Source organism: Hemicordylus capensis, chromosome 5, assembly GCF_027244095.1.
Source record: "Hemicordylus capensis ecotype Gifberg chromosome 5, rHemCap1.1.pri, whole genome shotgun sequence".
NCBI lineage: Eukaryota > Metazoa > Chordata > Lepidosauria > Squamata > Cordylidae > Hemicordylus > Hemicordylus capensis.
In genome coordinates, this window is record NC_069661.1 from 152560842 (window position 1) to 152581949 (window position 21108).

Below are 21108 nucleotides of genomic sequence, written 5' to 3' on the forward strand. Positions count from 1 at the left end.
AGGTATTTAGGAGTGCCTTTTATCTGCTAGAACTGGTACACCAACTACAGCCCTACTTGGAGAAGTCAGACCTGACTCCGGTCACCCACACATTGGTTACATCTAGATTGAATTACTGCAGTTCAGAAGCTTCAGCTGTGGATGCCAGCTGTTCCTTCAGTATTACACCCATCCTGCAGCAGTTTCACTGGTTGTTATTTTGTTTCTGGGCTAGATTCAAAGTGCTGGTTCTGAAAGATTCAAACATGGCTTGGGACTAGGTTATCTCTTGGATAGCACTCTCCCATACAAATCTGCCAGGGCCCTCCACTTATCATAGGTCCTGCTCACTTCCCTGTCACTGAAGTTGGTAAGAACCAGGGACAGGGCCTTTTCAGTTCTGGTCCCTTGGCTTTGGAATGCCCTCCTGGATTAGCTTTGCTGAGTTCGTTATCTTAAGATTTTTAAATGTATTTAAGGACCCTCCCCTTTAGAGAGACTTTTTAGTATTTTTATCTGCTGTCTGTATCCTCTTGAGTTTTAAACTTTGTTTTAATGGCGGTTCCAGTTTTATGCAAGTTTCCCCCCCAGTTGTATTCAGCTCTGCTGCCTGTTTTATTTTTATATTGTTTTATAGTGATCTATTATTCTTGTGAGCTGCCCCAGGCAGCATTGTGCTGGCGGGGTGGGATATAAATATTTTAAATAAATACAACTGCCTTGAGTTTTAAAAAGCAATTGAGAACTGTGGCACAAGAGTGGTTTAAAAGGAAGCTGCAGAAAAAGTAGTGCTTGTATGAGAGCAGCAGATTTCCCGTAACAGTTTCCCACATTAAAACTCAAAACTACTACTACTACTACTTCTCCTTCACCTTCACAACTGTGGTATTCACATCTGAGAAGACACAAACTGTCTCTCAAAATATGATGAATCATTTACTAGCTTCATTTTTCCACATTTTTAAGACTGGGGCGGGGGTAAATTTAATGAGGCTTGATTAATGGTTGAGAGAAGGAAGATGAGATTCACTAGGCAGGAAAATGGGATACAAAGAGCCAAAATGTACAGCTTCCAGAAATGCTGAAACCATGTTGCTATGAGATCACTAGCTGACCATCACTCTCTTTTGTGATGAGTTTGCCACTCTCTTCTCTGTTAAAGTCTGAATAATCATGAAATCAGTAGTGTACCATTATGGACAGATTTCAAGAGAACTACTTCAGCCTTTGGAGCAATACGACCTAACCGTCACTGTGCCATAAAACTCCAGTGTAATCTTCCTTCTGCCCTATGTTTGAGTTATCTCTCTCAATAATTTTCTCTTTGAGCCTGATAGTATTCATGACTACTCAGAAGAAAATCAAAATGCTCAATGGGATTTACTCCCCAAATATGTTTGGGGATTAGGATTGCACTGTTTGTGTTTGGGCATAGGATTGCACTGTAAATTGCTGATGTGGGGCAGGGGGTGGAGGAATAAGCACAGCTGGAGTAGACATGGGTAGTTTTCCTTTCTGTCTCTCGTAAATTGCAGCCTCCTCTCCATCCGGATCAAGAATGCAGATGGATTTTGATTGGGATCCTGGTACAAAGGGAAAGTGTTTAATTCTGTGGGGGGAGCAGGATTAAACCCTTTCCCTTTGCACCCTGGTCCCATTGAAAACCACCCACTCCCTGCCACAGCTGCTATCTGCCCTTGAAGGGAAGCATAAAGATGCTTTTAAAATGTCTTTAACTAGAGGCTGATAATTTTAGAGAAATTTTAAACACATCAATTTTATTCACTTTGTGAACTAGGTGCATGATCTTTAAAGTATCTACTAACATTTAGTCTTCAGACATCTATTTAGCCTGTAGGAAATAATATTGATATTATCTCTTGCAGATAGAAAAGTGTAAAGTAATGGCATCCAAGAAAAAGCCCCTTTGGCTAGAATTTAAGTGTGCAGATCCTACATCCCTATCCAATGAAACAATTGGCATTATCTTCAAACAAGGGGATGACCTGCGACAGGATATGCTTATTTTACAGGTATTTGGATTATGAAATGAAAGTGTGTGTGTGTGCGTGTATGAATACATACACATGCATATGTGGTCTGCTTAAAATGATCTATATTCTTTCTGTCTGCATGTGGTCTCCTGGATGATAATCTTGCAGGTAGTATTGCTGTCCACGGTTAGTATTTTTTTAATGTATGTATGTTTGTTTGTTTGTTACATTTTATATCCCGCTCTTCCTCCAAGGAGCCCAGAGTGGTGTACTACATACTTAGGTTTCTCCTCACAACAACCCTGTGAAGTAGGTTAGGCTGAGAGAGAAGTAACTGGCCCAGAGTCACCCAGCAAGTATCATGGCTGAAAGGGGATTTGAACTCGGGTCTCCTCGGTTCTAGTCCAGCACTGTAACCACTACACCACGCTGGATCATGCTGGACCACCCAGGGGCATAGCCACTATTGGGCAAGGGGTAACAAATGTCCCAGGGCTGCCACAACACTCCCTTGTCATCCTCCCTGGCAAGGTGCAGCCCCTCTCCCATTCCTTCTCAGCCAGCAAATGAAGTGCTGGCTAGGAAGCAATGGGGTACTGGCCATGCCCCCCACATTGACGCTGATGTCAACACAGGGGATATTGTTGGCATGCACATGTAGTGGCGAGAAAAAGGGCCACTGGAAGCAAACCTGTCCTCGAGCCTCCTGCAACCTCCCTATGCCCCTAGGACCACCTGTGTGAGAATTGCCAGTGGATTATGTGTTTGGGATTTCTCCCCACCTTTTAACTAAATATTTCACCAGTGTGATCAAACGTTTCATACCAGCATGTATATATGTCTGTCTGTCTGTCTGTCTATCTTTATGTCTGTGTGGTATTGGAAGCACATTTGACTCTTGTACTCACAAAGATCCATGTGTGTATATTTCCAGAACTGGCAAGATCTTTAATGCAATGGCAGGATAAGCAAAGTAGTATTGCCACCTAACATTCTGCCCTCCCCTATGCCCAGTCAGTCAGAGAAGGCAACATACTTTTTTGGGCAATGGTGATGCTCTATAAAATCCTGCTGCTTCCTTGTTGCATTTCTTTGGGGTCGCATCATTGCCCATATCCCATGACTTTCCCAGCTACACACCCACATGGAGTTTTCTCTATGACGAGCATAGAGTGGTATGGATGGATCAAACATGGCTTAAATGTCCAAGGTGCACTTCAGCCCTTCTTGTGAAACATGCTAGTGAACCCCGGTGCACATTTTCTGGATTCTGCTCTTTCACAAATAAAGATGATTTAGCTATATGTATGAGAGCAAGACTCTTTAGACATTTTACATTTAGCTTTTTATTTCCAGTTCTGCTACATGATTGCTCAGTAACAACTACTTGTTCTTGCAAATGGATATAACTTTTTTTTTTAAAAAGCACCTAAGCAGTTATTGTAAAGTACTTGTTTGTGTGTTTGTTTTACTAGATACTTCGAATAATGGAGTCAATCTGGGAAGAAGAATCCTTGGATTTATGTTTGTTGCCATATGGCTGCATTTCTACAGGAAATAAAATAGGTAGTGTCCTTAAGAAGATCAGAGTCTCTACCACTTTGTTTTGTGTTTGGTGCTGTTGTTCACCAGTCTTGACTTAAATAACTTCTGTAAAGGAAATGTAACAAGTTGCATGCGTAGCTCATGTTGGTAAATCCACCTGCATTTAATCAAACTTGGATCAGTTTTGGTTGCCATGAGAAAATGTAGTTCTTTCCATAGCTATTGCTTCTATTGCTTTTGCTATTAACATCTATATTGTAGTTGCATAAATAAGCACATCTCTATATATAATTCTCTAAGGTGTACCCGTGGCTAATCCCATGTGTGGCAGCTCTTGCAAGAGTTCACGAGCAGCTGCCGAATAGCAACAGGGACAGGTGGGAGGGGGGGAAATGGCAGCCGGGGCAGGGGCCCGACTGGGAAAAAATAAACATATGTTAGTGGTGCCTGACACTTCTCCTGCTACAATAATTTCTAAAAATGTAGGACAGTGGTGGTTGGCCAGCAGGTGGGCAGAATAAGGCAGTGGAGGCCAGGCGGGAAGAAAGCAGTGGTGGTGGGGAGGTGTTGAAGTGGTGGGGGGGGGAATGGCGCGGGTGGGGGGAAGTGGCAGTGAACTAGAGGCACAGATCCTCTGCACCTAGCCCAGCTAATATTAGCTATTGCTCATGGCATAACTAATCTATGACATACTTTCCACACCCAAAATAATGCCTGCAAACATTTATAGTGGAAAGTCTCTAGTGAGTGAACACCAGCAAGGTTGTATCTTCCCTGCAACATCATCCCCTTAGTGTGTGATGGGCAACATCATTCCCTCTTTAGATCTAAGCTATATGCTCTTCCTCTACAATACTGTCTGTGTCTGTGTCTGTGTCTGTGTGTACACACAAGATACTGGATTAGTAGTACTTAAATTCAGCAAGCATGCTTTTACATCAAGTGGAGGGAAATCCGGAAGGTTTGCTTGGGTTGTATTGGGAAAGCCTTTAGTTAAAACAGATATAGGATTGAACAAAATAGAAATTCAAAAAAATAGATTTTATGGTATTTCCAGCATATGTCCAGATATAAGAGCATCAAATTAGACAGTGTAGCATGAGAGAAGTAGAAGGCCAAGAACCTGAAACCTGTAGGTCCTATATGGGGAACAGACCAACCTCTGAAATGAAGGCCTTGAGAGAGGAGGAGGGAGATACATTCTATGTTTACCTGCATTCATGTAATCATTTTCCCCCACTGCAATTCATCATCTTTAATATTCTGCATATTTGAATAAGTAAAATTAAATGGTACAATATACAAATATTAGTTTGAGATATTACCATGCTTTCTTTATAGGAATGATTGAAATTGTAAAAGATGCTACAACAATTGCCAAAATCCAGCAAAGCACAGTTGGAAACACCGGAGCATTTAAGGATGAAATTCTAAACCAGTGGCTAAAGGAGAGGTGTGTAATTGAAGAAAAAGTGAGTGTTCCTTTGTTTTATGATGTTACTATGTTTGCTCAGACCTGTGCCTCTTATACATGTGTATAGTGTGTACCTAGCTGTGTGTCCATGGCTAGGACATGGACCTAGATCGATTTTGGGTAAATTACTCAGGTGCTAAAGGAACCCTTTCCCATCTGCAGCCACCTCTGACTTGTTGGGAAACAGGCACTGATTTGTTCTGTAAAATGGGCCCAGGTTGACTAGCACCAGACCAGCAACTGTGACTCAACAGCTAGCAACTCCCCAAATCAGGTTTGGGCAGTGAAGTGTCCTCATAGAGGCAAAAAGTCTCAGGAGGCCAGAGCTTTTCAAAATTAGTTTTATTTAAAAGTGTACAGCACAGTAGCCGGGTATTGGCCATAAGCAGCAGGTTTTGAAGGCTATTCCAACAGAGTGGGGAGTGGCAATAACTAAAGTCAGACAGGTTACAAAGAAAGTGAATGTGTAAAAGAGATGGAGTGGGGTAAAAGAGCAGTGTATACCTCTCTTAGCTGAGAGCAAGGGTGTAGCAAGGCTGGAGGTGGCCCTGGGGTAAGATGTGAGGATGCTCCCCCTGGCCACCACTGTGTGGCTTCATGGCCGACTGCAGTCCGACTGCCTGTCAGCAGCCTGCCTTCACCAGGCAACACCTCCCTGTTTGCGCTTGTTCCCATCTCTGTGCCAGTGTAGCCTGGTGATATCAAGCCAGTGCAACTGCACTGCTCCATGCCAGCGAGAACAGACCTGCTTTTAAAATTGCCACTTGTTGTCAATGGGATCAGGGCAGCTCTGCGCTGGTTTGGTGATGTTGGAGAGGCCGGTGCTGGGCCTGAGTGCACAGTGTAGTGGGAAGCAGGAGTGGGGGCTGGCAGCCCCTGGGGTCCCACGGCCCTGGACATTCACACCTCCCTGTCCAATGGTGGCTATGGCACTGGCTGAAAGAGATGACAAGTGGGGTGCGAGATCCTGTGTCCATGTAGCAATAAGGACTTCAGTGTGACTCAAGGGCCTTCAAGGCTGCCAGACTGGCCCCTTAATTCAAGGGATCTAAACATTTGGATGTCAAGTGGACATCATCAGGTTTCAAGGAACAAAAGACAAGCAAAGAGGCAGGCCCTTGGCTGTGAGTTGCAAGGCTGTCTTGAGCATAGTGTCTGCCAACAAGCCCATATCTGGGAATTGTAGGTTCAGAGTGTGCATGGCACATGCCACAAAGCAGTTCCAGGGAGCAGGGAGGAAGCACAGAGGCAAGTACTTGGCCGGGAGCTCCCAGGGTGTAATATTGGGTAGAATATCTACTAACAATCTCACTTCTGGAAGAACACAAAGATCTGAGGGCTTGGACCAGTTACAGGGGTTCAAAAGAAAAGCAGTGTTGTGAGTGAGGAATTAACTCCTCCCCACCTTTTTGGAATTTTGGATGTTGTTAACTTGTTGACAGTCAGAACTGAGTGAGTCAACACTACCACATAGGGGCATATTGATGTCAGGACTGTAGGTATGCTAGTTTAGTCAGTGGCTAGGTGTTCTGATTTCATTAGGGTGCTGTTAGTTGGTCCCTAGGAATTTCTCTTGTCCCAGGATCCCTGGCCTTCGACAAGATTGGCCTACAATTTAACCTAATTAAAGGATGCAAGAGCACCAGGTGCTATCCCCATCCTTCCCAGGCTCAAAGTACAAGTCCCTGCCTACATTACCAGCTCACTTGCTGGAAATGGAGGCCAGCCCTCACAGTTCATGAATCAGTTTGCTGGGCCGAGATGGAGACTAAATTCTAAAAATTCTTTTTTAGATTGTGAGCCCTTTGCGGACAGGGATCCATCTTATTTATTTATTTATTATTTCTCTCTGAGCCATTTTTGGAAGGGCAGTATAGAAATTGAATTAATAATAATAATAATAATAATAATTAATAATGAGGAAGCTCTGAGGAAGGTGAGAGCTATGCCAGAGGTACAACCATACTGGACAGGTCTCACCAGAGTAGCCAGATGAAGAGTGCCTCTCCCATCAACAATATGGTGAGATGTAACTTTAATAAATCTATACTGGATCGGTCATCACCCGGGTCAACAAGGACCACACCACGTGCTGGACTCCCTGAACATCTGGTGACAAGTGGGCTACAGGACTCAGGATCTTCAGTTGAGCAACCAGGGATGGAGACTGCAAGGTTACTGGAAAAAACATCGCTTAACCGATTTTTTTTTACGAAAAATGCCAACAAGGAAATAATGATCTGCTATTACAAGTCTAGTCCAACTAGAAGAGGTTATCTAAAAGGAATATACCAAATTTTGAAAGAGAAGAATCCAGATACAGAAATAACAGAACAAAGGCTAGCAGACCAGAGAAGATTCAAAATAAGAAATAAAGTATTCACAGGAGTTGAGCTGGAAGAACTGCAAAGAGCAACAGAGGCTCAAGATATGGAAGAAGAATTACCACCAACTGAAGCAGTTGCTCAGGTGCAGGTGGAGGAGGAGGTGTTAGAAATAGAGGATGCCACTGTTGCTGAACTGTTTCAAAATCAAAACCAGGCAACCACCCCTTTGCCTTCACCTCAAAAACCCAAATGACATTTAACAGAAAAACAAAAAGAACTAAAGCAAAAAATAACGGAGCACATGAACCAAACAACCACCAGGGTTCGACTTCCAGCTCTAAAAACAGTTGCCAAAAAGCAACCTGCTCAGGCATTAAAAGGTGTCAATGCTGCACTTGCAGAAATAACAACCAACAATTTGCAAGAAACAAATAAACTCGTGTACAGTGCAGCAACAATAACAACACAAGAGCTCGGATATAAGATCAGTAAACCTGTAAAAAAAGAAAGTAGTACATCACCTAAATGGAAGACTAGATTAGAAAATAAAATCTCCAGGCTTAGATCAGATGCTAGTAAATTGAAAGATATGAAAGACAAGAAGCTGAAGAATGAACACACCAAACAGTATCTGATCCAAAAATACCACCTAGATTCAAGGAAAATTAGAGAAGTCCTGGAAATAATAAAGCAGCAAATAACAGCAGTGTCAAAGAAGATTAGCAGATACGAAGCCAGAACTACACAACACAGGCAGAATCTCCATTCCAGTCGAATCAGAGACGTTTCTACCAAAGCATAGAAGGAGAAACTATGAGAAACATAGAAACATCAAAAAAGAAGAAACAGTGCAATTCTGGGGGAAATTATGGGACAATCCAATAGATTATCATAAAAAAGCAGGCTGGATGAAAGAGGTAAAAAAATGTAACCAACAAATGCAAGCTCTAATAATAACACCAGAATTAATAAGTGAAAGAGCAAAGATAATTAAAAATTGGACTGCGCCAGGCAACGATGAACTGCATGGCTTTTGGCTTAAACACCTAACAAGCCTTCATAAACAACTATCAAAACAGTTCAATCACATTTTGCAAGGAGTTGATGTTGAACAACGGCTAACAACTGTGAAAACTCATCTCATCATGAAAAACCCAGCAAAAGGTGCAGTTCCAAGTAATTATAGACCGATAACCTGCCTGCCAACCATGTTCAAATTATTAACTGGAATAATAGCAGATGAAGTGATGCAACACTTATTAACTAACAAACAGCTTCCAGTTGAACAGAAAGGAAATTTCCCGAACACCAGAGGCACAAAAGACCAGCTGCTGATAGACAAAATGATTTTAGAAAACTGTAATAGAAGAAAAACCAATCTAAGTGTTGCATGGATTGACTACAAGAAAGCCTTCGATTCCTTGCCTCACACATGGATACTAAAATGTTTAGAAACAACTGGTGTCAGCAAAAACATTCAGATATTTAATAAAAAAGCAATGAGCATGTGGAGTACACAGTTAACAATCAATGGCGAGACACTTGGACAGGTTAGCATTAGAAGAGGCATTTTCCAAGGGGACTCACTATCCCCTCTGTTGTTTGTAATCGCCATGACCCCACTTTCACAAATACTAAACAGAACAGGCCTTGGATACCAAACATCTAAAACATCAAGTAAAATCAACCATCTGCTATACATGGATGATCTGAAGTTGTATGGAAAGTGCCAGTCAGAAATTGAATCACTACTAAACACTGTCCGTATATTCAGTAGTGATATAGCAATGGAGTTTGGACTAGACAAGTGTGCTGCATTAATAATGAACAGAAGAAAAATAACGAAAACAGAAGGAATAGAACTGCCCATTGGAAGCAACATCAAGAACCTGGAAGAGAAAGAACCTTACAAATACTTGGGCATTCTCCAGGCTGATAACATTGCACACACTGAAGTGAAAAGAAAAATTGGAAGTGAATACATCAGGAGAGTTAGAAAAATCCTCAAGTCCAAAATCAATGGCAGGAACACCATACATGCCATAAACACCTGGGCTATACCTGTTATCAGATACACTGCAGGAATAATAGACTGGACCCAGGCAGAGCTAGAGACGCTAGATCGTCAAGACCAGGAAAATCATGACCAGCAATCATGCTCTGCACCCCCGCAGTGATGTCGATAGGCTATACCTCCCTCGCAGCTCTGGTGGAAGAGGAATGCTGCAAGTCCATCAAACAGTAGAGGAAGAGAAAAGAGGCCTTGCAGAATATATCAAGGACAGTGAAGATGGTCAATAACGAGAAACTATTCAACACCAATGAAACAAAGCAGGCCTACAAGAAAGAACAAGTCAAGAACCGAGCAGAAAAATGGAAAAATAAGCCCCTGCATGGTCAATATTTGCACAATATAACTGGAAAATCAGACATCAGCAAGACCTGGCAATGGCTTAAGAATGGCAACTTGAAGAATGAGACAGAGGGTTTAATACTGGCTGCACAAGAACAGGCACTAAGAACAAATGCAATAAGAGCAAAAGTCGAAAAATCCACAACAAACAGCAAGTGCCGCCTTTGTAAAGAAGCAGATGAAACAGTGGACCACCTGATCAGCTGTTGTAAGAAGATCGCACAGACTGACTACAAACAAAGGCATGACAAGGTATCAGGGATGATACACTGGAACATCTGCAAAAAATACAAGCTACCTGTAGCCAAGAATTGGTGGGACCATAAAATTGAAAAAGTTGAAGAAAATGAAGATGTAAAAATATTATGGGACTTCCGACTACAAACAGACAAACATCTGCCACACAATACACCAGAGATAACTGTAGTTGAGAAGAAAGAAAAACAAGTCAAAATAATCGACATAGCAATACCAGGGGATAGCAGAATAGAAGAAAAAGAAATAGAAAAAATCACCAAATACAAAGATCTACAAACTGAAATTGAAAGGCTGTGGCAGAAAAAGACCAAAATAATCCTAGTGGTAATTGGCGCCCTGGGTGCAGTCCCAAAAGACCTTGAAGAGCACCTCAACACCATAGGGGCCACAGAAATCACCATCAGCCAATTACAAAAAGCAGCTTCACTGAGAACAGCCTATATTCTGTGACGATATCTATAACAATTGACAATAAAATTCTGGCATCCGAGGTCCTTGGGAAGATCTCGATGTCTGGATAAAACAAACCAGTCAATAACACCTGTCTGACTATGTAAACAAGAAATAATAATAATAATAATAAAGGGTATGTGGCAGGGCGCACTAACTCTGCATGCACTAAGTCTTTGAACTACAAGTCTTTGAGCTAAGCTGGATAGAAATTCAGTAGAAAACATGTACTTAAAATATGTATATGCTGCCTTTCTTAGGCTCTAAGTAGTTGATACAAAAATATAATAAGACTATATACAAACCAACCTTCCTTCCTTATTTTATTTTATTTTATTATGTTTATAGACCACCCCATCCAAAGGCCCTGGGTGGTGCACAACAAGTTTAAAAAGACATAAAACCAAACACCTGCTCCATATCAATATAGTCAGAACTGGTGTAGTTTGAGAGTAGGACTTAGGAACTAATAAAGACTTGCTACTTTTAGGGGCAGCTTTTGTTGTTAACGTCTCTATTTTAATAATGTGTAAAATGGTCACCATAATAAACATGCCAGATTGAAAAGTTGCCAACACCATGAGATCTGGCTCTAATAGCTCTATTTAGGTCTTGAAAAGAAGAAGTGTTACACAGTTATAATTTGTGGTGAATATGTCCTTGCATAGGTGAAATTTAGAACTAAAGACAGTCATCTAGGAAACAAATTTTAATTGCTGAAAGATCTAATTTCTTCCCTTTCAACTGCCTGCTATGTGCTGTTAGTTTCAGGCAGCAGTGGAGAGATTTGTGTACTCTTGTGCTGGTTACTGTGTGGCAACATTTGTACTTGGTATAGGAGACAGACATAATGACAACATCATGATCACAGAGTCAGGTGAGTGTGCTGATTTTTTACACTCACATATTTCAACTAAATTTGGGTGCTAAAGCCCAATTAAATTTGCTACTTAATGTGAATGATATTTATTTATTTACTATCATGTCTTTGATATGTTAAATTCTGTTAACCTTTTCTCAGACATAAGACAGAACTTGAATTTATAGAAGGAATTCAATTCCTTGTTAATCATTATAAAATGTAGTTTGTCCAGATTCCATTGCTGTCTAATTTTGCAGATTGCCTTGTTTTATTGAGGACTATTTGTGACTGTTTCACCTTTTGGAAGAGAAAAACGATGAAAAGATTGTATGCCTGTAGCATTAAGTAGGAGTTTCATCTCTATTAGCTGAGCATAATTCTTGGTCAGCAAAATACAGATGACCTAAAAAAAATTGGATAAATGTTTTGGCTGTTTAACACAGTTAACTAAAGAAATGGCTTACAAACCATGCTATTTTAGATTCTATCCAATAAGGAAGAACTGGCGGAGAATAAGGAAGAGGAAGACTTTTGGGGAGAAAGCGCTCATACTATACATGATGTTAAGCATATGCTTCATGCAGATGTGTGCTTAGTTTCAGCTAAATTGCAGCTGAGTCAAGACTATGGTGTAGCGGGAGGGTACTTTCGACTCTCCACCACAGTCTTGATTCTGATACCCCCTGCAGCTATTTGCCATAGAAAAAGGCTTCATTGGGATAGGGTAAACTCCTGCCCCCATAGTTTCAATCTACAATGGCTCAAAGAAGCTGAAATTTAATTTAAAAGAAACAAACATGTCAGGGTTAAGCACATGTTTAACCTAACATGTATGTAATCTGATCCTGAGAACCAAGCTTTGCAACTGACCTGACAGAAACACCAGCAACTATATCTGTCAAATGATCTCTCAGTTCTTGGCATTGCCCCAACCCTCATACTTTAGGCAGGCTGTCTGGGTTCTTAAATCTCTTAATGTGGCACATATATACATGTAGTATGTCTACTTGGTGTGTTGTTTTTTTAAGTAAAGTAAAGGGTGAATATATAAGCAAACATGTCTCTTTAAATTGCAGAGCGACTCTGGAGATTGAGGAAATGGGAAGTGTTGGTGCCGTGGCAGTAGGACACCATAGACAGTTCCCCCCCTCCCCCCCCCCTTATTCATGTCACATCACTCCAAAATCCTGCAAAACCACTTTTCCCAGATTGACATTCCCCCCCCCACCCCACTGGCGGTGGGTGGGAGTCTGTTGAAATAACAGGAGAGATGCTATCTAATCCCAACGGCTGGAAAGTGATGCCTGCCCTCAGCCTTGAGATCCTTTAGAAAAAAAGGTGGGGAAGAAAAAAGAAAAGAAAGGTTAGAGGAGATAACTGCTAAGTATAGTCCTTAGATAACAGGAAAAAGTCTGACTAATTCTATGGAACTAGACTGGCTCGTTCCATAGGAAAAATGGTAAAGGGGAGAAGACTCAAGAGGACTGACAGTTTTTCAAAAAGGTTGTGTTGAAAACACTGTTGTGCAAAAAAAGGGGGGGGCATGAAGAATAACGTAGTATTGATGCAACTGCAGATAAGTCTTGTTAATTGACCTCTCAGGATAATATTGATTTCTTCTTCCTAAGGCAATCTCTTTCATATTGACTTTGGCCATATTCTTGGAAATTACAAAAGCTTTCTTGGATTTAATAAGGAAAGAGTTCCTTTTGTGTTGACACCAGACTTTCTTTTTGTCATGGGTACATCTGGAAAGAAAACAAGTCTACACTTCCAAAATTTTCAGGTACAGAAACATTGTCTGTGTGTATTGGGACTGATCCTTGAAGAATGATGTGTGTAGCACCTTAGATTTGGAAAGTTAAGTATGTATGTAGCCATCCCTCATTGCAAAAGAAGGTGAAGAAGATCTTTAACTGCAAACTTCCAATCTAAGACAAGAGATACAAGGAAGAAGGAGGTCAGAAAAGGACAAGATTTTGTTTACTTATTTAAAATATTTATACCCCGCTCATCCAATACATTACTGCTTGGGGTTTCTCACAAAATCAGTAAAACAGATATACTAAAAATAATATAAAATTAATACAATTCATAGAAATTAACTAGCCCAGCAACTTATTTAAAGGCTACATTTCCCTCTCTCTAGCAGTGGATTGTACATGCATGTGTGTTGTTGTTTTAAAGTGAACAGCTGGCTATGCTACTGCAGGAGGCTTTACAGACAGCACTTTTATTTCGAATCCACTCTGGATTGGAGTGTGCCAGTCCACATATTAGCTGGATTTACCTCGAAGTATCTGTGGGCTATCAGGGACCAGGACAGACAGGACTTTGTTTTTCCCCAAATGGAGAAAATTCCAAGCATTCTGGCTTAGCCCAGAGTATGTCCACCTTAAAAAAATCCTCTAGTTTCAGAAGCTTTTCGGGGGAAAGGGGGGAGGTTCTGTTATGCCCACAGTTTTTCTGTTATGTGTGGGGTGGTCATGGCATTAAATCGGCATCTTTCAAAGCTCGATTAGGGGAGTTTGACAGCTGTTTGGGGTATGCTCTGCTCTCTCTTTAAAAGAGCGTCTTCTTCACTATGAGCCCCACCGCCCATTGAGGTCATCTGAGGAGGTCCGTCTCCAGTTACTGCCAACTCGTTTGGTGGCTACACAGAGATGGGCCTTCTCGGTAGCTGCCCCGAGATTATGGAATGCGCTCCCTGCTGAGATACGATCCTCCCCATCTCTGGCAATTTTCAAAAAACACCTGAAAACCCATCTCTTTGCCCAAGCTTTCTCTGCTTTTTAAAATTATCTGTTTTAATTTGATGGTCTGTTGAACTGATTTTAACATTTTTAAATGTGGTTTTTATGGAGTTTTATTGTATTTTAATTTTTGTAAACCGCCTTGGGATGCCATATGAAAGGCGGTATAAAAATTGAACAAAGAATTAATTAATTAATTAGATAGGTAGATAGATAGATAGATGATTTGCAGTTTCAAGCACAGTGTGGGGGAGGTGTTGTGACAAATTGGTGATACTCTGTTGAGGGAGTCCAGAAGGTGAGGGAGAAATTCCTGAGTGAAACACAAGCACAAACTGCAAAATCTGTGTCTTCCTATGTTTTACATAGGCTTTAGATATGCAGAATGGTTGTAATCCGAGCCCTTTTTTTGTTGGATCTGATTCTGTTAGAGGTGTGTGTGTGTGTGTGTGTGTGTGTGTGTGTGTGTGTGTGTGGTGAAACATGAGGTGATGAAGGCAGTCACTCACAAAAGCAAGGGTTAAGTGTCCTGCTGTTTGATCCAGCTGCTGCTTGGCAACTCATCATGCCGTCCTTCCGCTCTTAGCTGTCCAACTAAAACAAAAAAGCACTCTCTTGTCTCTTTCAATGTAGAAAAGTTCCATGATGACAAGAAAACTGAAAACCACAGGTCTAAGTGGCCCATCACATATGTTCATGTGCATTTGTCATTTATGAATCTCTTGCAACAAGGGTCAGTGCAGCAGAATTTCTTACATCCTTTAGGAAGGGCGGGAGGGGACAAACCTGTTTCCCAGGTGTTTATAGACACACTTGCCCACAGTACTTCAACATCCTTGTTAGCAATAGCACTTACATTTATATACCGCTCTATAGCCAGAGCTCTCTAAGCGGTTTACAATGATTTAGCATATTGCCCCCAACATTCTGGGTACTCATTTTACCGACCTCGGAAGGATGGAAGGCTGAGTCAACCTTGAGCCGCTGGTCAGGATCGAACTTGTAACCTTCTGGTTACAGGGCGGCAGTTTTACCACTGTGCCACCAGGGGCTATTCTTTTTCCGTTGCAACTATCCTTGTTCCGTTGCAACTAGAAGTTCTGTTGCAACAGGTAGTTGGTACAAACATATGATGCAAAAGCTCTTTGCACTGTCATGTTTTACTGCATGATTATGATCAGAGACTCTGGAAAGGTTATCTAAAAACTCTAACTTGAGGCTAAGTGAATATTTAGTCCTATCACTTCATAGTGTTCAGTCATTTTAATGAAGGAATTATTTTCATTCCATAGGATATATGTGTGAAGGCTTACCTTGCTCTTCGAAATCATACAAACCTTCTTATCATCCTGTTTTCTATGATGCTGATGACTGGAATGCCTCAGCTGACTAGCAAAGAAGATATTGAATATATCCGTGATGCTTTGACTGTTGGCAAAAATGAAGATGATGCTAAAAAGTATTTTTTGGATCAGATTGAAGTTTGCAGAGATAAAGGCTGGACTGTGCAGTTCAATTGGTTTCTACATCTTGTGCTTGGAATCAAACAAGGAGTGGAAAAACATTCTGCCTAATTATGTTGTGTACACAAATAACTAGCAAGGAATCTGCTCCAACTTTTGAGAATCATAGCATCTAACTGGGTTGATCTAAAGGCTTTCTCCTGCCAAAAACAATACTTCTCTTCTCCCCCCACCCCTGTCTAAACAGAATCTCATTTTTTGAGTGAGTGATGCTGGAAAGCAATAATGTATTCCAACCTAGGCAAAAATTTGGTTTGTTTGTTCAATTTTTTCCTGTCAGCTGTAGGTGTTAGCAAATAAACTCAGGGTACAATTGGATTACAATATTGAAAAAAGGAGGTTTCTGCTACTTCATGCTCTGCTGATATATTAGATTCTTAAGAAGGATAGTAAGACCTTTGAAAATAATGGACTGCTTTTGCCAAAACTGTGTGACGGTACTGCTTCAGAATAACCTTTTAAGCAAAACTTTCTCTTTCTCCTTAAGCTATTTAATTATGCTAAAGCCCTTAGTAATAAACTGTACCCTCTTCTAAGTGGTACTTCTAAATATTTTCTTTATATCATAATACCAGAAAAGTGAGTCTTTTCCTTGTGATTATTTATATAAAGATAGAAATTTGGCAGCGTTTATTTAATGATTTCTTGATTTAGAATGACTGTTATATCTGTAACTGGAACTTCGGGAATCAGCCTGGAAGCCAAAAGTTCTTCAGTTTGTAGATCACTCTGATAGTCAATCATTTTCAGCATTTATTCAGATAATCTTACTGGGGAAAGAAGGTGGAGGAATGAAGTGTAAGGGCCAATTTGCACATGAGAGGTAGAAAAACTGTGGATGGTGGTAGCAGTAATCAGTAAACTAAGAGAGCGCTGGACTAGCTTCATAAAATGCTAGTCCTGTTCATTGTTGGACTTGTACTAGGGACCATTGTTGCATTTGGAATATGAGCTTGTGCCTACTGCTGCTTCATATGATGTTTGAAATGGCAAGTCCTGTATAGATCCCCCAGCACCACTGCCATCCAAAAGAAGTACTCTATGAAAATAAACTTGGGGAAGGGAATCTATATTTAATTCTTAATAGTGTCAATTAAGTTTAAATGTTTCATGCTTTCTTCTTGTATGTTAATTATAGAATTTTTTATTGTCCAGAAAGATTACACTGATTAGTGAGATTAAGATTAAGAACTTTATATGATGGTACTTGCTCTTTGGACGAATACCATCTAAGAGTTCCTCTCACTCCCCCACATCAAAAACTCTTGAAAAACCAAAAGGTTTTCTGCCGTACCCATTCTTTTTGTTTTGTTTTTACCAGTGCTACAGTTTATAGAACTATTATGGGCATACTCAGCAACTTGCATGTGCTCACACAACTTTTGACTTTGTCCAGTAGATCCCTTCTTGCGCTCTCAGAAGGATTTTTACATTCTTCTGGGTTTCAAAACTGATTTGGCATGCACTTTCAGGGCTACTGTTGCAGAAATAAAAGTACAGGTTTGTTGCATGGTTTCCTGGATTGTGATCCAAATCAAGAATGAAAGTGTAAATGCATTTCCATAGTAGAGTTTTATCTTGTTTTTGTGTTAATATTTTGTCATAACTATTTTAAAATGGGACATTACTTCTATTAGTTTTTCACCATTAATAAATAGGATCTAAAGAGATAATATATTCCTGATAAATACTATATATATGGTTCTTTCTTTAGTATAGGGCAGCACAATGTTGGTCCTCCAGACGTTGGACTGCAACTCACATAATCCCTGAGTTATTGGCACTGTAACTGGGAATGATGGAAGTTGTAGTCAAAAACAGCTGGAGAACCAAAGTTGTGCAGCACTGCTGTAGGAAGATGCTGGGAATTTATAACTGATTCTGTAATCATGAAATTACACCTGTGATAGCACAAATGTTGTTTGTGACTTGAATTACTATAATTAAGACATTTCTGCCAAATCAACTATAGCTTGAAATATGTGTTCATATGTTATGTGGATTTATTAGTATACTGATTCATCAGTATATTGCACAGTGTATATACAAAATATTTTAAAAATCTATAGATCTTGCTTAACTTCTTTCTTATGAGGAAACGTAACATCATGGCTCAGATTTTAACATATAAATCCACATAGGTTTTTGGAAGGATTGTCTCATACTATAACTTCTCAGTTTTGATACTCTTTAACAAATTAATTTTCTTGTTTAAATTGCTACCCTGTGTGCAGGGATTTTCATAAATCAAGTATACACTGTAAAGGCAGGGGCCTCATAGGAAAACATGTTCTAACAATGTTCTGTAAGTTTTAAAACTCATGCTGGGATACAGTGATTTGTATTATCTGTAACCTTAAAATTTTTTAAACTGTGTTCTAACGTTGAAATTGTATAATAAATACATGTGTACCTTCTTTTATGTGCCCATATTTTCTTTTAAAACCTATATTACTATTAAATATTTTACTATTACTATTAAATTACTATTAAAATAGTAATATACCTTAGAGAGCACCTTCTTCTGTATGACCTCCATTGCACGTTGAGGTCATCCGGAGAGGTCCATCTCCAGTTACCACCAGCACATATAGTGGTGACTCAGAACCGGGCCTTCTCTGTAACTGCTCCTGGCTTGTGGAATGTACTCCCAGCAGATATTCGTCGTTTGGGCTCGTTGTTGGCCTTCAAGAGAGCCCCATACACTTATATGTATGGCCTGGCCTTCCAAGGTTTTAAAATTGCTTTTAAGTATTTTTAAATGGTTTTGAATTGTGTTAAATTTGTTTTACATTGTTTTCAGCAGTTTGTTTTAAATGGTGTTTGTTTTTTTGCTTTTTACTTGTTGTGCACCGCCCAGAGCCTTTGGATGGAGCACTATAGAAATGTAATAAATAAATGAAATATGACATAGTAAAATGGTTTTCTTTGTGAATCAGAGATGGAGACGTTAAAGTGCATTGTGGTGGACATCCAGCTATGTTTCCTGATCATCAAATTAATTTCACATGAGTTATCAATTATTATAAGCACTTTAATGATATTTTACTTTAACATAAAATGTACTTTTTATTTCTACAGTCTATTAAATGCTCTGTTTACCTAAATTAGCAACAATGTTCAACTGATTTTAAAATGACTTCATTCTGCTCTGCGTCTTGCATTAGCAACCTTCACATATGCAAATAAATGACACAAAACTGAAAAGAATTCTGAGTTGTATGAAAATGTCCTAAATAATCCCAAGTTCTAGAGGGCTAGTAGAATATAAAACTATGATCAAATTTAAGCACAAATTTTAATTCCCCACTGAGGTAACCTACATTATGCGCCCCTATATGGTAGTCAGAATTCTGCAAACCATGGAAATGTGTATGACGACTTTTATTTTATGTAATTTAGTCTGCCTTTTGTGACATGTTGTTTTGCTTATGCTAGTTGATGTTGCGGAACTATATTATTAGCAGACAGTACCCTCCCCCCCCACACACACCACCTGAAGTGGTGCAGCAGGGAAATGCTTGACTAACAAGCAGAAGGTTGCCAGTTCGAATCCCATCTGGTATGTTTCCCAGACTATGGGAAACACCTATATCAGGCAGCAGTGATACAGGAAGATGCTGAAAGGCATCATCTCATACTGCGTGGGAGGAGGCAATGGCAAACCCCTCCTGTCTCTGGTAGGGTTTAACAAAACCCTATAAATTTATTTATTTATTATTTTTGTTAAATTTATATACCGCCTTTCATTAAAAACAATCCCAAGGCAGTTTACAAAAATTAAAAAACATAATAAAAATGACAGTTAAAAGTATTAAGCTAAAAATATGACAACGAATCTAATTTAATAAATATAAAATACAGACATAACAACTGTACACGATAAAAACACACAGAAGCAGCAATAAAACAACCATTTAAAGGCCGGAATAAAAAGCCAAGATGTAACAAGCTTTCTAAAAACTGTGACTCCAGTCTGAGGAGCGAATGACCACTGGGAGAGCATTCCAAAAGTCTGGGGGCAGCAATGGAGAATGCCCTGTCCTGTGTGCATGACAACCGACCCTCCCTCATTGTCGACAGCCAGAGTTGTCTTTCGCTAGTCAGTGTTGAATTACTTGGTTCCTGTGATAAAGATTCCTGAGAGGTATCAAGGCTTGCTGCCACTGCAGGGAACTGGTGTGTCTGAGTTGCCAAATTACTATTCTAGAGGATTGAACCAGAAGAGGGCATGCTTCTGCCCTCACAACTCTTTCCCTATTGTTAATTACATGTATATCCCACTCTTCCTCCAAGGAGCCCAGAGCGATGTGCTACATACTTGAGTTTCTCTTTCACAACAACCCTGTGAAGTAGGTTAGACTGAGAGAGAAGTGACTTGCCCAGAGTCACCCAGTTAGTTTCATGGCTGAATGAGGATTTGAACTCGGGTCTCCCCGGTCCTAGTCCAGCACTCTAACCACTACACCACGCTGGCTCACTTGAGCTGAAATCACCAGGCTGCTGAGCCTCAAGTTGGAACTCCGGATGGTGAGAAACAGATTCACCGAGCTGTATCACTAGCTTTGTGCATGCCTCATGTGCGAAAACTGCTGTGCTGCCCTGGTCATTCTCAGCATGGCAACCCAATTACTCCACCTTCCCAGGAGTCCTGAAAGACCAGTGTGCCCTGAAAGAAAGGCATGAAAGGAAGCGCACAGGCCAGGGGAGAGCATAACATCAGCCCCCATAGAGACTGGCCTGTGAGGTCTGTTGGGGCAGCCCTCACACACCCTGACACACACCCTGCCCCGCCCTGCTACCTTCCCAGGAATACTGCAAGACCAGTGTGCCCTGAGAGGAAGGCAAGAGAAGATGCACCCAGGCCAGGGAGCTCTTGTCCTCAGCTCCTGAAAAGACCAACAGCCTGAGACATTTTTATTAATCTTCTGTAATTTGCTTCTTTTAATATTGTAAACCACTTTGGGTGCCTTTGTCAAGGCAGAAAGGTAGTATAAAATGTAGTAAATGAATCTTTGAGATACTCTGTATTGGATTCATATAAGATTGTTCTTATGCTTTGACTACCTGAGAGCCCAGAGACTCCCTGAGTGGAGAGCCTAGAGAGAATCCCTGAGTGCAACCCGCAGATAGAAACCTTGGAGGCTAAAGCGTCCCCAAAGTGGGCCTTGGGCCTTCTGTAGAGAACCAGGCCTGATTTGTATGCTAAATATGCTTATGAGCTAGCATACAAAATTAGGCCTGTTTCATCAGTGTCACAAAGTGACCAGTTCTTTTATACGGTGACCATGTAGGATCTGGGTGCAAGGAAGAAAGGAGATCAAAGCAATCCTAAATGATTCAATGGGCTTTATCCTTCTATAATAAAAGCCTTGGTGTCCGTCTGTGTCGCCCAGGCATGTGTCCGTGTCTCCCTCAGCTGTTCTGGGCATGCGCGGAGCGCATGCCCAGAACACGCCGAGGGAGACATGACCAGGTGGCCATGTTGGAAGGAAGGCCAGAGGCGGTGGCCGCGGCGGGGCGACTGACC

General features: G+C 40.7%; 1 protein-coding gene across 1 annotated transcript in view; it reads left to right on the forward strand.

Annotated features, from left to right (window-relative positions):
* The window catches only part of PIK3CG (phosphatidylinositol-4,5-bisphosphate 3-kinase catalytic subunit gamma), a 66036-nt gene extending 48041 nt beyond the window's left edge, over window positions 1-17995 (forward strand). The window contains exons 8-13 of the mRNA XM_053255539.1: window positions 1866-2012; window positions 3449-3539; window positions 4860-4990; window positions 11206-11317; window positions 12931-13088; window positions 15348-17995. Coding sequence (XP_053111514.1) covers window positions 1866-2012; window positions 3449-3539; window positions 4860-4990; window positions 11206-11317; window positions 12931-13088; window positions 15348-15629 — 921 coding nt within the window. The 3' untranslated portion in view covers window positions 15630-17995. The remainder of the gene's footprint in view (window positions 1-1865; window positions 2013-3448; window positions 3540-4859; window positions 4991-11205; window positions 11318-12930; window positions 13089-15347) is intronic.
* Window positions 17996-21108: the final 3113 nt, after the last annotated feature.